Source organism: Leucoraja erinacea, chromosome 23, assembly GCF_028641065.1.
Source record: "Leucoraja erinacea ecotype New England chromosome 23, Leri_hhj_1, whole genome shotgun sequence".
Lineage (NCBI taxonomy): Eukaryota > Metazoa > Chordata > Chondrichthyes > Rajiformes > Rajidae > Leucoraja > Leucoraja erinaceus.
In genome coordinates this window covers 23,530,594-23,549,150 of record NC_073399.1, presented here as the reverse complement: position 1 = coordinate 23,549,150, position 18,557 = coordinate 23,530,594, and the positions used below count along the sequence as shown (strand labels likewise).

The following is an 18,557-nucleotide window of genomic DNA, read 5'->3' as shown; positions in this document are numbered from 1 at the left end:
TGCAAATTTGCTAATGATACTTGTAATCCCTTCATCTAAATTATTCATGTATATTGTAAATAACTGCGGTCCCAGCACCGAGCCTTGCGATACCACACTAGTCACAGCCTGCCATTCTGAAAGGGACCCGTTAATCCCTACTCTTTGTTTCCTATCTTCCAACCAATTCTCTATCCATGTCAGCACTCTACCCCCAATACCACGTGCCCTAATTTTGCCCACTAATCTCCTACGTGGGACCTTATCAAATATTTTCTGGAAGTCCAGGTACACCACATCCACGTGCTCTCCCTTGTCCATTGTAGGATAATTGGCTTGGTAAAATTGTAAATTGTCCCTAGTGTGTGTAGGGTAGTGTAAGTGTGGTTTTATTGGACTTGGTGGGCCAAAGGGCCTGTTTCCGCGTTGTATCTCTAAACTAAACTAAGAATACAAGATGGGGCAAGTGGAGAAATTTATAAAAATGGGAAAAACATTATCGATAAGATTGCTAAACTTGAAAGCGTGTTGGCTTTCACTGACTTTGATTCTGTTGTTCCAGGTTTAGAGTGTAAAATATTGATCATCACTTCCACCGTTTCTCAGTTAGCAACATGCTACTGTGCTCTGCTAGGTGGGTTTATGGCATTGAGCCCTGCTGGGTTTATGGTGTAAACCTCTGCCGGATGATGGCCTTCCCTCGTGTGCGTTCCTATAAAATAGGAAATAGAAACAGGAGTCGTTTATTCAACCCCCACTCTCTATCTGCTCTGTAATTCAATAAGATCACATCTGATTTTCTTTAGTATTCAGTTCTATGTTCCTGCACCAAACTCAATTCCTTGATATTTTACTACAGGTACCATTATATGGTGCACCTTGTTGTTGAGTCTAATTGGGGTAGAGCTGTATGATGACTTTAAAACAGTCCAATGTCCAGATTCCCATATACAAGTGTGTTGGTGTGCCATTCATGTGCAAGGATTATAGTTATTGCTCCCAAACATGACCTATATTCATTTTCTCTATTTGGAGACGGATGATCAAAACTGTGGTCTGCAGTTGATCCCCTTGTCACTTCCAACCAATGGGTGTTGAGTGGTGTCGTAGCACCACAACACTGGCTTGGAATTCTATTTGCTTCAATTGGCAAATCTCTATATGGAGAGTTACTTGTTAAATCAAACTTGCAAGACAGAAATTGGGTATTTGGACCCATTGGTTTGTTGTGCTGGTGTTTTGAGCACTACAGCATTGTGCTTCCACATTATTTATTCTATCAGTGTAACCTATAGTCCCCTTCTCCTTCTTGTACTTATCTAGCTTCTCTTTAATGATCTTTGATGCTGTCTTGATTTACGCATTTGTGGTACAGGTAATAAAATTACCTCACTCTGAATATAAAAATTTCTTATGAGGCATTATTGAGTTCGAAATCAAAAATCTTGGATTTTTATGAATAACGTAATTTAGTTTAGAGCAGTGGTTCCCAACGTGGGGCGTACGCCCCACAGGGGGGCAATTTGATTTTTAAGGGGAGCAATTGAGCGCAACTGAGGAGGTCTGGGTCCAAATTTTCGATTTTTATTTTTTTGGATTTTCCATCAGGTAAACATATGTAGTTTATGTTTCAGATGTTATTTTGAGTAAATAACTTTTTTTGGGGTAAAAAAGGTCTTTATTGTGTAGTTATTTTTTGAAGCTTGTTTAAACCAAGGTATTGGCGTTTTAAGCTTCTTCAGCTGAAACAGAGTTCACTTTTTAAATTAGAAGAATTATATATCACCATATGGGGGGGGCATCAGGATTTTAGAGGTGATTAGGTGGGGCATGGGCAAAAAAAGGTTGGGAGCCACTGGTTTAGAGATACAGCGTGAAATCAGGCCCTTCGGCCCACAGAGTCCACACTGAGCAGCGATCACTCGTACGCTAGTTCTATCCTACACACAAGGGGCAATTTACAGAAGTCAATTAACTTACAAACTCACAGGTCTTTGGAATGTGGGAGCACCCCGAGAAAACCCATGCAGTCACAGGGAGAATGTACAAACTCCATACAAATAGCACCTGTAGTCAGGATCGAACCCGGGTTTCGGTAAGGCAGCAAGTGTACCATGTGCCACCCTACAATATAGAATGATTAGGTGTCAGGGTGAATTCAGTGTCAGCATCAAATCAGGCATGACTAAAAATTGGTATTAACAGAAGCTGCTTGTATTTAATTTTCCTGTATAACCGGAACACATCCTGATGGTGCGATTAAAGGAATTCCTCCAGTTTTCGTAGTTAGTCTCTGCAGCAGCATTTAGCTGGCAGTTTCAATCCAATCAAATAGAATTGCAAGGCTGCAGTGTGATAGTCCCCAACCCCCTCCACACCCACCCAATGCCAACCTCTACTCAAGAGTAGTCCTTTAAAACTCTTGAGCATAACAACTGCGTGGCATTAACAAGATAGGAATCAGGAGAGATTAATCAGTCCCTCCAGGTTCTGCAGTTCTATTGGATTCTGCCTTTCTTCCATTTCACCTCTGTTCCGTATACAGGTGCACAACCTTTTATCCGAAAGCCTTGGGACCAGACACTTGTCGGATTTTGGACATTTTCGGATTTCCGAATGGAAGATTTTTAGCGTAGATTAGGTAGGTAGCGCGGGCGGCTTGAAAAGTCTGGAGCGACTGCCTCCTCCCCGGAGACCGGGGAATCATTGTAAATCATTGCATAAATCCAACATCGCGGAGCTGGGGGCTCCGTCCGGCCGCGGGCGGCGCCGGTTGTAGCTCCGACCCCGGCAACTCTACCCCTGGCTGCGAGGCGCTCCAAATCCAGCGTGGCCCGCGGTCGGACGCCCGCAGCCCCAGCTCCGCGAATGTTGGGAGAAGGCGGTCTCAGCGCCCTGGAGCTTACCGCACAGCGACCCGGTAAGGCATTGCCCGCTTCCCGCTGGTATCCCAGCGCTGCGACGCCGCTGACTCCCAACATTGGGCGGGCGTCCGGCCGCGGGCGGCGCTGGATTTGGAGCGCCTCGCAGCCAGGGGTAGAGTTGCCGGAGTCGGAGCTACAACCGGCGCCGCCCGCAGCCCCAGCTGGGAGTTGGCGGCCACAGCGCTGCGGAGCTTACTGCACGGCGACCCGGTAAGGCATTGACCGCTCCCCGTCTCTCCGACCAGGTAGGGGACTAAGAATTAAAATTTACCCCTTCACCCCCCCCCCCCCCCCCTCACATAAAAGCCTTCCAAACTAACTGACTAACATTTAAGCAATGATTTACAGATGTTTAAGTGTCTCCCCGGTCTTCGGGGAGGAGGCAGCCGCTACAGTAGTACAGACCTGGGTTGACCGTGGGCCGTTTCGGGTCAAGTTTGACGCCAAACGCGAGCTTTGGTGTGCAGACGACATCCTGGAAAAAATGGCCGGTTTTCGGAGTTTTTCGGTTTCCGGAACACCGGATAAAAGGTTGTGCACCTGTATTTTGGTATCCTGCTTGCTGAGTTTTAGTTTTGAAAGTTGACTCAGGTTCAACTTGCCCTCAGTGTGACGAAATACTTCCAGATCTCACTCATTTCTGATGTACAGTTATGTCAACCTTGTGCCCCAGTGTTCCCTGGAAGAAATCCCTTTGCTGTATCAACCCTGTAAACGTCCATTCATCATTTAAAAGACATAATTTAGGGCAGTGCTTGGTCCTCTATCTATATTACTAAAACTCTGTTCTTGACCGGTTTTGGCGATCTGTGCTGCGAGGGGCCGTCATTTTTGGCCACCTCGCTCAGAGCCCCCCTCCGCCGTATGTGTGCCGAGGATCTTTCCCGTTGATGAAATATGACAGAGATATTAATGATTTTACAAAATTCTCCATTCTCTCTGCTGCCCCCGCTGGCAGCAGGGGGGAGGGACTATAAAACCAGGAAGTGGTGTGCCTCAATCAGTCTCTGCAAGTGGTGTGCCTCAATCAGAGCTCTGAATGACACTGACAAATTTCTACAGCACTGTGAGTACCCTTAATTTGGTTTGAAAATGAAAATATGGTTAGAGGTAAAAAAGCACTGCCTGCAAAAGGTTGTTTGGGTTTAGGTTGAAAAAAGGCAATCATCTCCCCCTTCCTGCTTCCGCGTTCCCCCCCCCCGCTCTCTGTCCCCCTTCCCCCCTCTCCCCCTCCCCCCTCTCCCCTCCCCCCCCCTCCCCCTCCCCGCCCCCCCCTCCCCCTCCCCCCTCCCCCCCCCCTCCCCCTCCCCCTCCCCCCCCCCTCCCCTCCCCCCCTCCCTCTCTCCCCCTCTCCCCCTCTCTCCCCCCCTCTCTCCCCCTCTCATATATCAGGATATTGTACCTCGTTCTGAGAGGATAGACAACAAGCTCGGATAACAATTCATCCGAAAGGCGGCATCTACAACAGTACAGTGGTGGTATGTTCGTTTATGCTTGATGTTGTATTTGATTCTCTGTAGTGGTACTCGATCCCTTCTGCTACAGGACTGAGAGTGCTGCACTTAGGCTAAGTCATGGTCAGAGTGACACTTGCAGCCAGGAACTGTCACAAGGCACAAAATCAGTATCTCTGGTTTAATTACAATGTTAAGCACTTCTCAATCTCTGGCCTGCTTCACTTTCACTCATTGTCTATGAGTGACATTTGGAACTATTTCAGGAGCTAGATTTAGAAAAACATTAATCAGGTGACAGCTAACGAAAATCAATAACTGACTGCAGTTTCAGGAAATGAGAAGTCATTCGAGACGAGACACTTGTTTTCAGAGTTGCTTATCCTAGGAATAAACAGTCGACACGAATCATATTACACTTAACTCCCAGGAACATTTCAGAGGGAGGTAATCGGGTATAACTTGTTAACCTTTCCCAAGATAAACCATTCAGAAAGTTATCTGTCTTCCAAATGAAAGGATTTCTTCGCCTTTCTTTCTGTTTATTGCTGAGCATTGGAATTACATTTCTAGCTGATACCAATCTTAAACACAGAAGTTGAGCATTTTCTTTTGCAGACTGTAGGTTTATGTGGGTGTGTATCTTGTCCTTTGGAATAAAGCGAGTTTATTTTTAAATTTTTGTGTTTGGCCAGATGTACAATATTGGCACTGTGGATGGAACACACATCATTTCACTTGCTCACTGCCCACATCAGATATATTAATCTGGTGGAGAAATGGTAGACTAAAGTCCCGTCTACACTGTCCTGTCAAATGCTCCCATGGAATGCAAAGCATTGGCAAGTTACAGAGTAAAGGCCTCTTATAATCTGAGATTTATTTCAGTTCAGTTTATTTGAGCATGGTATTTTTGTCTACGATGCGAGGCGAGATTTTCCCATACCATCATTCACAAGTAGCACTGCTTTGGTTTATACTTTCTCCCTACCCCACTGGGCCATCACTAAGGCCCTGTCCTTAGTTAATGCAGATTATTGCAGATTATTCTCCTATACCAGTGAGGTGAAGTTGAATGATGACGCCGTTTGCATTGACATCAAATGTTTGATTACTGGGCGCGATAAATTCCAATGGCCCATGTTTCGATGCTTTCATCTTAATACTGTATGTTAGGGTTGAGGGCATTCTGTAAATTTTCAAATTTCTGCGGATGATGATGATAGATCCAGGACATCAGGTAAGGGTTGTAGAACCGATGTTGGGGGAAATTGCAGCCAGGGAGAACAAATATTGTCAAGCACTAGGACAAGAATGCAAAGATTCTCAGCAATGTCTCATCTTTTTAATGTTCACCATTTACTGTTTGTTTACATGGGAGATGAATCAAAACTTCATGTAGTTTTGCTTCAACTTAGTCTTGAGTGACAGAACTCTGCCAGTAACCAGGTTGTTGTTTCTTTTTTTGGTCCATCAGTTATTCAGTTTAAATATTGATGCATTTTTCTACAGACTTCTGGTGACAAATTCTTTGCAGATATTGCTCGAGATATTCTGCTGTACGTCTCACGAGATCTGAGTGATGAGGTGAGTCATCATGTTTTCTCCACTCTTACCGTATGTGACAATTATTTGAGACTGAGCTTTCCAGCAAGGGCACGTGTGTGTGCGTGTGTCCCGTCCTCGCCCTCGTTCAACAAACCTCAGCCCTTCACAATCAGCCTTGCATTCTCAATGGTGCTCATCAAATGATGACGTCAAACAACTGCAGGTACACAACGGATCAAGCAGCATCTGTGAAGTCAGAGGGATTGTGCATATTTCGGCTTCAGACCATGCACCAGTCCTGACACTGGATGCTGCCTAACCCACTGAGTTCCTCTATTGGCTTGTTTTTTTTCTCCAGATTCCAGTATTTGCAGTCTCCAATTACTTCGTGGTGGCTCCCTTTCTTTGGTTAGCTGCTGACTGAAGATCATAGATATTGTTCTCACTGTTAGAAATCTAGGATTTATACTGTGACCATCAGGACTCAAAGGAGTTTGGTGATAAGAAAGTAAACAAACCTCCTGGGTCTGATCAGATATATCCGAGGACACAGTAGGAGACTAGCGAAGAATGTATAGGCTTCTGGCAGAGATATGGGTGAAGTGCCGGAAGACTGGGCTGCTCTGGAAAGTTAGATTGCATGGGGTCCAGGAAGAGATAGCCAACTGGGTAGAAAAATGGCCATGGAAAGAAGCAGAGGGTGGAAGATAATGTAAATAGTCATTGAGGGTGCAGAACTGATCCTCGTGGCACTACTCTAGTTACCAACTTTGTAGCCTGACAAACACAAATTTATTCTGATTCTCCGTGTTAACAGTCTTTAATCTATGTTACCACATTTCTACCCAATGCAGTGAGCTCTTGACTAATGCACCCGACTTTCATGCGACACCTTGTTAAATGCCTGCTGGTAATCCAAAGACACTGCACGTACAGGTTTCCCTTATGGACATTGCACGATTCAGCTTTCATAAAATTGTGTTTTCTATCTTTGATTTGGTTGAGTTGTTTATAAGTTGTTTTGAAATGCCGGGAGATCTTGCAATCGTGTATAAGCTAGGTTAAACACTATCAGTTATATTTTCAGTGTGAGATGTTGTGTAATTTGTAGGTGGTGGTCTACCCAAGTTCTACTACACTTGCCCTTTCAGGTGGTAGCAGTTGCAGATTTAGGAAGGACTGCTGAAGTCATTTTAGCAAATTGAGCACAGCATATTGCTGATAGTGCTTGATGCATTAGCAGTATTTGTTGGAGTTGTGTATGAGGGGGTGGTGTGTTAAGTGGGGAGAGGGAAAGGAGAGTTTTAGATGGTGCATGAGGTGCTAACACATGGAATGCTTGATTTAGGGGTATCTTTCAGTTGAATTGTGTTAAAAAGCTAATTAGTTACCATTAACTAGATGTTGAAATCGTGATGGAGACTAGTCCTGCATTTAGCAAGCTTCCATGCTAAACCAAGCAGGCACTTAGCCCCGTAATTTAAAAAATAGAAAATGCTGGAAATATTCAGTGGGAAGAGAAGCTGCTCATGTTACAGGTCAAAGAGCCTTTAGTAGAACAGGGACAGAGACAAAAAAGAACCTTGCTAAGTTGTAGAAAGGTTAGGGTGGATCTGAGAGGGAAAACTGGATGACCCTGGGGGATATGATTTTCTGGTCAGTGAGTGAATGGGGGTAGTTAGAGAGAGAGAGAGAGAATATAGATAGAAAAATGTAGTAGCTACGAAATGCAATGCATGAAAACATACCCAATAATTACCAGAGGGGAAAATTGGAGGAATAAATACAACAATCAAGCCACAAATGCACAACTGATACAAGCATCAAATTACTTGAAGTGTACAATTCAATATAGAATCCAGAAAACTGTGAAGTGTGCAGATGGAAGATGAGGTTCCTCAAGCATTGGGCGCCTTCATCAGTACAGGAGGCCACAGATGCTTGGCAGTGGGATAGAAAATTAAACCGGCAGGTATTTAATCACACAATCCCAATGAGCAGTTTACAGCATTATTTAATTTAGTCCATATCAAATCTTCTTGTAATTTTAGAGAACTTCGTACAATTACCCGTCAGTCTTTGTTCAGTTCTTTACAAATGCATGTACTTTTGATATTGACAGAACATCTTACTTAACGTAGTGAATCCTTGCAAAGATTTGTTCTTTCACTTACTCTTTCTACTGCTCAGTTCTATCCTTCTTGAAATAAGCCCCTTTTTGGTTATGATATTTAACCCAGGTCACAAGATCCAATAACATTGTCATAATTTAACATTTGAGTTAAGTGTTTACAGGATAAGTATTTATACCTGAACAAAACACTCATTACTATGATGCTGCAGTCTTGTCTGGAATTCATTGAATTGAATTGAATTCATAAATAATAAAACATAAAAATAATAAAACCGCAGACGGGCTACAGAGGCCGCTGCTGACGAGAGTCGCGCCGCCCACTTCCCTCATCCATGGTTTTGTTATCTCTATCTTTGACTATTCCAATACTGTTCTGGCCCTCTTCCATCCTCAATCCTTGTGGTGATTTGAACCTCTGTGGTCCATTTTGTATTCATATGGTTTCCAGCAGCATGTTGCATAAAGTGGGATGGAAGCAGGCAATGTTATTGACAGTGGACACTAGCATATCATCTTGGATTTGAATAGGTTGTAGACCATCTGGTTCAGGCAAAGATAATGCATAGACAAGAGTGTTTAATTGTTATATCTACGGACAAAAGAACAAAAAAAATTCTTGCTTCCAGCAGCTTTGCAAGCTGGTAAATCCGGTAAATACAAACAGATACGATACGATACAATACGATAGAACTTTATTTATCCCAGGAGGGAAATTGATCAATTGATTAATGTAATAATAAAACAAAACAATAAATTAATCTCCATAAGCTAGTGCAAAAAAAACTCCACAAAGTGCAACTAAACACACGGTCCATAGAGGTTCATATTTGCTGAGGTTAGTGATGTGTAGTTTTCAAAATGCTGATTGTAGCTCGGAAGAAGGATTTTTTGAACCTGGTGGTCATTGTTTTTCACATAGATTTTGGTGGGAATCAAAGGTGCTGGCCTACATCCTCCCAGTAATGTAATTAGAGAACAATGCTGCTAATTCATGAATAGGGTTCAAAGTCTGGAGAAGGTGAGAATAGTGATCTCAATATATTGCTGGTGAACCTGCTGAGAATTTTAAACCTATAATTAACATTTCCTCCCTCTACAGTCCGGAGGCTTCTACAGTGCCGAGGATGCAGATTCACACCCTTCAGCCAACTCTGTTGCGAAAAAAGAGGGAGCTTTCTGTGTGTGGACAGAGCAAGAAATCAGAGAGCTTCTCCCAGATCCAGTTTCAGATGCCACGCAAACCATAACCATGGCAGACGTGTTTGCCTATTACTATGGAATGAAAAGGAATGGCAATGTCGAACCAGCACAGGTACTTTAAGTAGAAAATAAATGCTGGGGATTATAAATACAATTTATTTGGTGAAGGGCAAGTGTTTTAAATTTAAGCCATCTTGTGCCTCTCACAGTTGATTAAAATGTTGGTGTGATCTGATACTAAGGACCTATATCTCTGTGATCATTTGGTCACATGCCCTGATAACACTGTATATGTTATTTGATATTGCTTTAAGACCTGCAGCACGGTAGCATAGCGGCAGAGCTACTGCCTTACAGCGCCAGGGTTCGATCCTGACTACAGGTGTTGTCTGTGTGGAGTTTATACGTTCTCCCCATGACCTCCATGGGTTTTCTCTGAGATATTCGGTTTCCTGTCACACTCCAAAGACGTACAGGTTTGTATGTTAATTGGCTTGGTGTAAATGTAAAATTGTCCCTTGTGTGTGTAGGGTAGTGTTGATGTGCAGGGATCACTGGTCGGTGCGGACTCGGTTGGCCGGAAGGCCTGTTTCCACGCTGTATCTCTAAACTAAATCTGCTTTTGGTTGCAAAGGTGCTATGTATTGCAAAGTAATCCATTTAATTAATGCAATACCTAATACAGAAGTGAGCAGTAGTGTAATGAAATGGAATGTTGTATTATCTTTCAATCTTTTACAACTTTGAACATGTATGATCTCCTAATGTTTCTTTCATAGACTTTATGGAAACTTTTATAAATCAACTCCGGTTAATGTTAGGACTCCTTATTAAAAGAAGACATCCAAATTTCCTTGTCATTTGATTTTGCTTGTTTATTTGATTTCCACTATATAATCTGCTTCGTATACCATCTGTTGCACTTTCAGTTCTGTCCATGACCTCAGAATATTACTTGCTTGTACTGATTCCAAAAAATGCAATTTATCACTTGTCTGCTTCGCCAGAGTTTTCTTCCAACTTAAGACCATAAGACATAGGAGCAGAATTAGGCCATTCTGCCCATCGAGTCAACTCTGCCATTCGTTTATGTGTGATCTCAAGATTCAGATTCAGATCAGATTCAGATTCAATTTTAATTGTCATTGTCAGTGTACAGTACAGAGACAACGAAATGCATTTAGCATCTCCCTGGAAGAGCGACATAGCAAACGATTTGAATAAATAATAATAAGTGTCCGGGGGGGGGGGTGGTGATTGGCAGTCACCGAGGTACGTTGTTGAGTAGAGTGACAGCCGCCGGAAAGAAGCTGTTCCTCGACCTGCTGGTTCGACAACCGAGAGACCTGTAGCACCTCCCGGATGGTAGGAGGGTAAACAGTCCATGGTTGGGGTGAGAGTAGTCCTTGGCGATGCTGAGCGCCCTCCGCAGACAGCGCTTGCGAGGAACCGGTGATGCGTTGGGCAATTTTCACCACCCTCCGCAATGCTTTCCGGTCGGAGACAGAGCAGTTGCCATACCATACTGTGATGCAGTTGGTAAGGATGCTCTCGATGGTGCAGCGGTAGAAGTTCACCAGGATCACAGCGGTAGAAGTTCACTACTGCTCAACCACGTTCTCCTGCCATCTCCCGTAACCTTTGACAGTCTTTCTGATTAAGAATCTATCAACCTCTACTTTACAAATACCCAATCTTGGCCTCCGCAGCTGTCTGTGGCAATAAATTCCACAGATTCACCACCTTCTGGCTAAATAAATTTGCTCTCGTCTCCATTCTCAGTCTCTTGTTACTAATTAATGGATAATTAATTATGATTGCTTCAAGTAACGATCAACATTGTAGATGATGGATAGCATTGCTCTAGCTTTTAATGCTCCCTTCCCTTTGAATCAAAAGTTTACGGGTTCTAATTTCACTTCAGAGCTTGAGGCACAAAGTTCTCAGGTGATGCATCATTAAAAGCAGGTGCACAATTGAAGGCACCAAACTTTAATGAGGGGTTAAATTGATACTCTGCCTTGTGCTCTTAGATAGATGGAAAAGCTTCTATGGTCTGATATAAATCCCTGGCAATCTTTTTCAGCATGAGTGAAAAATAATTTGATCATTGATGTCACATTGCTGTTAATGGGACCTTACTGTTTTTAGAGATACAGAGAAGAAACAGGCCCTTCGACCCATTCAGTCGCGCCGACCAGCAATCACCCCGTACACTAGCACTATTCTCCACAGTAGGGACAATTTACAATTTTTTTACAGAAGCCAATTAACCTACAAACTTGTACGTCTTTGGGATGTGGAAGGAAACCGGAGCACCCAGAGAAAACCCACATGGTCACTTGCAAACCGTACAGACAACACTCATAGACAGGATCAAACTCGGGTCTCTGGCACTGTAAGGTAGCAGCTCTACTGCTGTGCCACTTGTGTCACAGTTTCTATATGATCTTTTAAACATGGTTGTAAACAGCTTGGGATACTCAAAGGGGCACCATTAAGACATAATTACTTAATCATTTCTCCTTCTGCAATTCCTAAATTTTGATATTCCTGAGTGTTCTGTGGAATATGTAATCAATTAGTTAGGATAATTTTACCGGTGGCTTACTTTACCGTTTGTCACCAAATCTTTCTCAAACATGCCACAAGTGAAAAATCAGAGGAGATATTAAAAATGAATTGCTTTCTGGAAAGGTAACACACATTATTGAATAGTTTGAAGAACGCTAAAGCATAAAAAAACTTTTTTTCGAGTACAGATGTTTAAAAATGCAATTGTGACTCAGAGTTGATGTTGTCAGTGGAGGGCATCCAAGGTTGCTTAAGATGCTGGAATAGCTCATTAGCTCTTGCTTAGTGATAGTCAAAGACAGAGTGTGGAGTGACAGAGCACAGATTAATCTCCTTCACATCCATCCGATCAGAGAACCTTTTGTAACCTTGTCATGATCATCACAAAAAAGCAAGAACTTAAATAGCATTTCTCATGACCTCAGGACATCCTAATTTCCTTTATAACTTTATAGCCAGAAGACTTTTCAAAGTAAGCACTGTTGTAAGAAATGCAGCCACCAGTTAGAGCAGAATAATAGTTAATAGATAATCTCCTTAGAATTATTGGTTGAAAGATAAACCTCACAGTCTCCATCTGGTGTGGGATTTGTTATATTCATGTATACAGTCCTATCTAATGTTAGAAAATGTGGGAAGATTGGATAATTGGATGAAGAAAGGGTGGGAGTTGTCTTACCACTTAATTCCTGTGACTGGTTGAAGGGAGGCAGGACAATTTGGCTTTTGGCTTCTTTATTTGAAAAAGATCTTGCAAGGATTTGAAAATGTTGAAGGAGCAAAGAACCATAATTAGTAAAAGAGCAAAAATGTACGCATTGAGGATGATTTAGCTTAGGTCTGCCATCCAAATCTTATCCGATTTTTATCTTGTAGAACTCACATTTGTACTGAGTTTGCACTTTGCTGTTTAATTCACTCCATTTAAGGTTAGAATTGTCAATGCATGTTTGGCCCTGAAAAGAAAGCATTCACGTTTCATTCCTGGTTAACATTAATATTAAGTTTTTCACGCCAAGGTAGTCGCTGCAATTTCCTTCATAATAGCCACTGCACTTTACATAATTAAAGTATTTTGAGATCTCTGGATGATTTAAAACGCTGCAACACATAATTATGAAATGCTGGTGCACTGAACACAGCAGACAGCTAAATATTTTCAATATAATGTGATTTTATTTTAGATTTCAGTATCTGTAGTTTGAAAAAATTACTTCCACAAAATTGAGCACTTTGTTCCTTTGGAATGGTAATATGTCTGAAGTAGGTACAAGATCCACTGCAGCAATTGACTAATGTTTTTTTCCAAAACCTATTAATAGAATTTTGGATTATTTGATCATACATTTTGATGGTGGTTGATTGCCACTGAATTCCATTTTGAATACAGATAATCATACGTGCCACGTCGGCCAAGCTTATAAAGTATCATCTTTGGATCATTCATTTTTTCTTTGTCCAAGTCACTTTGATGACTTGTTTGGTTGAAGAAAGGTGTTCTGGAAAGGCGAGCTGCTTCTGCGGTTTGTCCCTGGACTGACCACATTTAGATAATCATAAGAAGATCGAATTTTATATTTAATTTGAAGGAAATAAAATGTGTGAAAGTCACATATTTTAAATGAATAAGGAATGTTATAAGGGTTTGAAAAGATGGCTTTTGGGTTGAAAATGTTGAAGGAACAAAGAGGTGAATGGGCAAGATAGGATAAGGGATCAGATGGTTGAGGTGCAGTGACAGGCAATGAAGAGAAGCTTTCAGAATAGACAGAGTAGATACATTTCAATGAGTAATAACAATAACAATGCGTAATAACAATTCCAAGGCGAAGATCCTCCGTCTGTGGTCATCTAAAAAAGATAAAGATGCTATCAGACTTGGAGAAAAAACATAATTAAAAAATGACAGTCTGCAGATTGGACAAAGTATATAAAACACGAAAGAATGATGAAAATGTTAATAAGCAAAAAATAGTTTGATATGAAAAGCTGTCTGGAAATACTGAAGCAGCAAGAATTTCTATAGATATTTAAAATCAAAAATAAATTAAATGAGATGAGTGTTAGAATAGAAAAATAGGTCCTGGGATTTCAGTAAAATTAGGTGTAAGGGAGAGGGGAATGTAGGAAAATTACGGTCTGTTACACAGAAGAGGTACAAAGTAAATTGCTGGAATGTAATTCCAAAGGGAGTGTAGATCAGACAAGGGAAGGATGGCAGTCACCCAGATCTCCCCAAATGGTTTCTTACAATGTACTTTCACAGTTATTGGTCATCAGACTTATCAATAATGGCATGATTTTAACTGTACAAATATATGCAATTGAAGGGCAGAAAAATACCATCTGGGTCACCATAAGGGCTAAAGACCTGCTCTGTTACCCCCATCTCCCACCCAGCAGCCATGCCGTCTAGAAGAGATAAAACAAAAATAATAGGAAAACGATTGTCTGAGAAGATCTTTCCTGATTTTGTATAATTGATCAACATTGATTTTTTATCATACTTAAGCTACTGTCCCAATGTATGAGGTAATTCATGAGTTCTCCTGAGTTTTCCCCTGATTCGAACTCGGAGAATGTCCGTAGCGAGTCCATAGGAGTTTGTGGATGTCTCGTAGCGGCTCGTACTGCTAACGGTAGGTACTCGGGAAATCCTGTAAACTCGTGACGTTTTTTCATCCCTGCAAAAAATGTCCACGAGTGAAAAAATACTCGTGATGAAAAAAATGTTTTTTTTTTACTCGTACGAGCCACTACGAGACATCTACGAACTACTACGGACCCGCTACGGACATTCTCCGAGTTCGAATCGGGGGAAAACTCGGGAGAACTCTTGAATTACCTCGTACAATGGGACAGGGGCTTTAGCTATTTGGTCTTCCAGCCAAGAAATCACTGGGAAGTAATCAGAGCATAATTGTTTAAGAAGGAACTGCAGATGCTGGAAAATCAAAGGTAGACAAAAATGCTGGAGAAACTCAGCGGGTGAGGCAGCATCTATGGAGAGAAGGAAATAGGCGACGTTTCGGGTTGAGACCCTTCTTCAGACTGTTGGGGGGGGGGCGGGAAGAAGAAAGGAAGAGGCGGAGACAGTGGGCTGTGGGTGAGCTGGGAAGGGGAGGGGAAAGAAGGAGAAAGCATGGACAACCTTAAATTGGAGAAGTCAATGATCATACCCAAGCGAAATATGAGGTGCTGCTCCTCCAATTTACAGTGGGCCTCACTCTGGCCATGGAGGAGGCCCAGGACAGAAAGGTCGGATTCAGAATGGGAGGGGGAGTTGAAGTGCTGAGCCACCGGGAGTTCAGGTTGGTTATTTCGAACCGAGCGGAGGTGTTGAGCGAAGCGATCGCCAAGCCTACGCTTGGGGTCTCGCTGATGTAGAGCAGCTGACACCTAGAGCAGCAGATGCAATAGATGAGGTTGGAGGAGGTGCAGGTGAACCTCTGCCACACCTGGAAAAACTGCTTGGGTCCTTGGATGGAGTCAAGGGGGGAGGTAAAGCGACAAGTGTAGCATTTCCTGCGGTTGCAAGGGGAAGTGTCAGAAGAGGGGGTGGTTTGGGTGGGAAGGGACGAATTGACCGGGGAGTTACGGAGGGAGCGGTCTCTGCGGAAAGCTGAAAGGGGAGGAGATGGGAAGAAGTGGCCAGTGGTGGGATACCGTTGGAGGTGGCGAAAATGTCGGAGGATTATTTATTGTATGTGACGGCTGGTAGGGTGGAAGGTGAGGAATGTTGGTGATTCTCCCACCACTGCAATGTGTCACTGTGACCAATTATAGTTCCCTTATCAATACTCCCACAGATGTCAAACACTTACCCGAGACAGGATTATACCCATTGAGCCTTCTGGTTTAGAAACATAGACATAGAAACATTGAAAATAGGTGCAGGAGGAAGCCATTCGGCCCTTCGGGCCAGCACTGCCATTCATTGTGATCATGGCTGATCGTCCCCAATCAATAACCCATGCCTGCCTCCTCCCCATATCCTTTGATTCCACCAGCCCCTAGAGCTCTGTCTAACTCTCTCTTAAATCTCTTTGGCCTCCACTGCCCTCTGTGGCAGGGAATTCCACAAATTCATAACTCTCTGGGTGAAAAGGTTTTTTCTCACCTCAGTCCAAAATGGCCTCCCCTTTATTCTAAGACTGTGGCCCCTGGTTCTTCAACATTGGGAACATTTTTCCTGCATCTAGCCTGTCCAGTCCTTTTATAATTGTATATGTTTCTATATGATTCCCCCTCATCCTTTTAAACTCCAGGGCTTATAGAGCCAAGCAGGAGATGAGATTGACAAAGTTGTGCCTTCAATTCTTTTAAGAGCATTTTTTTATGCCTCTTTGTACCTTATAGGATCCTCATGGAGAGTTGAAAAACAAGAATGTCCTCATACTCCGTTACTCACCACAGTTGACAGCTGTTAAGTTTGGCTTAGAGTTGGAGAACGTTAAAGACATCCTGAGCACATGCAGAAACAGGCTGGCTGAAGCCAGGAAGAGAAGGCCATGTCCTCACCTGGATAGCAAGATGGTGGCATCATGGAATGGTGAGTAAAGGAGGTCCTAATGCTGAATGGAAAATAAAAGGAGAATTAGCAGGTGTGATGGAGTGGCCTGGATTGACTCACTTTTCCACCCTCCCTTATCCAGACAACTCAAATTTGTTATCATTGACTATCCCAACAGACTGATTAACATTCCTGACTTGCTTTGCACGAACCATGTGGGGTACTTTATTGGGATTAGGACATTCTACTCCCTGTAGTAGTGTGGCATCAACGTTCTGTTAGAACACTTTATTTAAAAGAAACTTGCATAGATGCACGATAGATATACGATGTCAAGTTAAACTGACATGGAGGAGGTTGGTTGAAAATTAAGTCGAAGTAAAACACCTAATCCATCAAATTTGTCCTGCCATTCAGTATGATCATGGCTCTACTCCAGGTCTCAGTTTTTCAGTTCCCCATTACTCTGACTGACTACCACGATCTTTCGAAAGATTATTTACCTCCTCGAAGTATCTGCAATGATCATGACTCCACAACCCTCCAGGGTAGAGAATTCCAGTGATTCACCATCCGCTGAAAGGAACAGTTCTTATGCATCTCTGTTTTAAATGAACAGCCTCTTGCCCACTTGTTTGAACTTCTCTCACTGGAGGAAACCTATCCTGCCTTTGCTTCCTTAGAATCTTGTGTCTTTCAGTGGAATCACCCCACATTCTTCTAACCCAAAGAATACATATCCAACCTTATGCTTATGATCGGACAACTCAAGAATTAGGATAATTAATCCCTTTTATATATATTTTTTTATTGTCAGAGAACCAAAACTGCACATTTCTGTAGGTGTGTATAACTGTAACAGTACTTTCCCATATTTAATTCCCAATCTCTTTCCAATGCAGACCAATATGTCAGTAGCCTTCCATGTTGCAGCAAAAGAACATTAAAATGCCCATGTAATGTACGTATTTCTATCTTTAGAGATGTATAGATTGTTTAGATTGACATCTGCGCCTTCCTCCCTCGGAACATGGACCCGTTGCAGTTTGCATACCGTCCGAACAGATCCACGGATGATGCGGTCTCCCAGGTCTTGCACACCGCTCTCTCCCATCTGGACAGCCAGAAGGGGGGCTACGTGAGGATGCTGTTCATAGACTACAGTTCAGCCTTCAACACGATAGTCCCCACCAGACTGGCCGGGAAGCTAATGGAATTGGGGCTCAACACCTCCCTGTGTGCCTGGGTCCTGGACTTTCTCACCGCCAGGCCCCAGGTAGTCAAGATGGGAGGGAATACATCGAAATCCCTCACCCTGAGCACAGGATCGCCCCAGGGTTGCGTCCTCAGCCCCCTATTGCACTCCCTGTACACACATGACTGTGTGGCTAGGTTCAGCTCCAACTCAATAATTAAGTTTGCTGATGACACTGTGGTAGTGGGCCTGATCTCAGACAACGACGAGAAGGCCTACCGGGAGGAGGTGGCTGGTCTAGCACTCTGGTGCCAGGATAACGGGCCGGGGACGACAGATGGCACAATGGGCTAAGTGTTCGGCTGGCGACCGGAAGGTAGCCGGTTCGAATCCCGCTTGAAGTGCATACTGTCGTTGTGTCCTTGGGGCAAGACACTTCACCCACCTTTGCCTGTGTGTAAATGTAATGTAATTATGTGAAGCACTTTGGGGTCAATGCAAGTTGACTAAAAATGTGCTATATAAATAAGATTATTATTATTATTATTATTATTATAACATCCTCCTCTTGAACATCAAAAAAACGAAGGAGCTGATCATGGACTTTAGGAGGGCACATCATCCGAGGACGTACACTCCATTGAGGATAAATGGGGATCCTGTGGATAGGGTGAACTGTTTTAAATATCTGGGAGTCCACATCTCCGAGGATATGACATGGGCATCACGTGCCTCAGCACTCGTGAGTAAGGCAAGGCAGCGCCTTTACCACCTCAGGCAATTGAGGAAATTCAGAGTGTCTCCGAGGATCCTCCAGTGCTTCTACGCAGCGGCGGTGGAAAGCATCTTGTCCGGAACATTACCATCTGGTTTGGGAATTGCTCTGCCAAGGACAAGAAGGCTCTGCAGAGAGTAGTGCGTTCGGCCGAACGCACTGTGGGAACTTCACTTGCCCCCCTGCAGGAACTATACATCAGGAGGTGCAACTCCAGAGCCAACAATATCATGAGAGACCCCTTCCACCCCTGCAACGGAC

General features: G+C 43.1%; 1 protein-coding gene across 1 annotated transcript in view; it reads left to right on the top strand.

The window, feature by feature from the left end:
* Positions 1-18,557, top strand: part of spata20 (spermatogenesis associated 20) — a 338,661-nt gene that overhangs the window by 55,031 nt on the left and 265,073 nt on the right. The window contains exons 9-11 of the mRNA XM_055654097.1: positions 5,870-5,944; positions 9,139-9,351; positions 16,173-16,365. Coding sequence (XP_055510072.1) covers positions 5,870-5,944; positions 9,139-9,351; positions 16,173-16,365 — 481 coding nt within the window. The remainder of the gene's footprint in view (positions 1-5,869; positions 5,945-9,138; positions 9,352-16,172; positions 16,366-18,557) is intronic.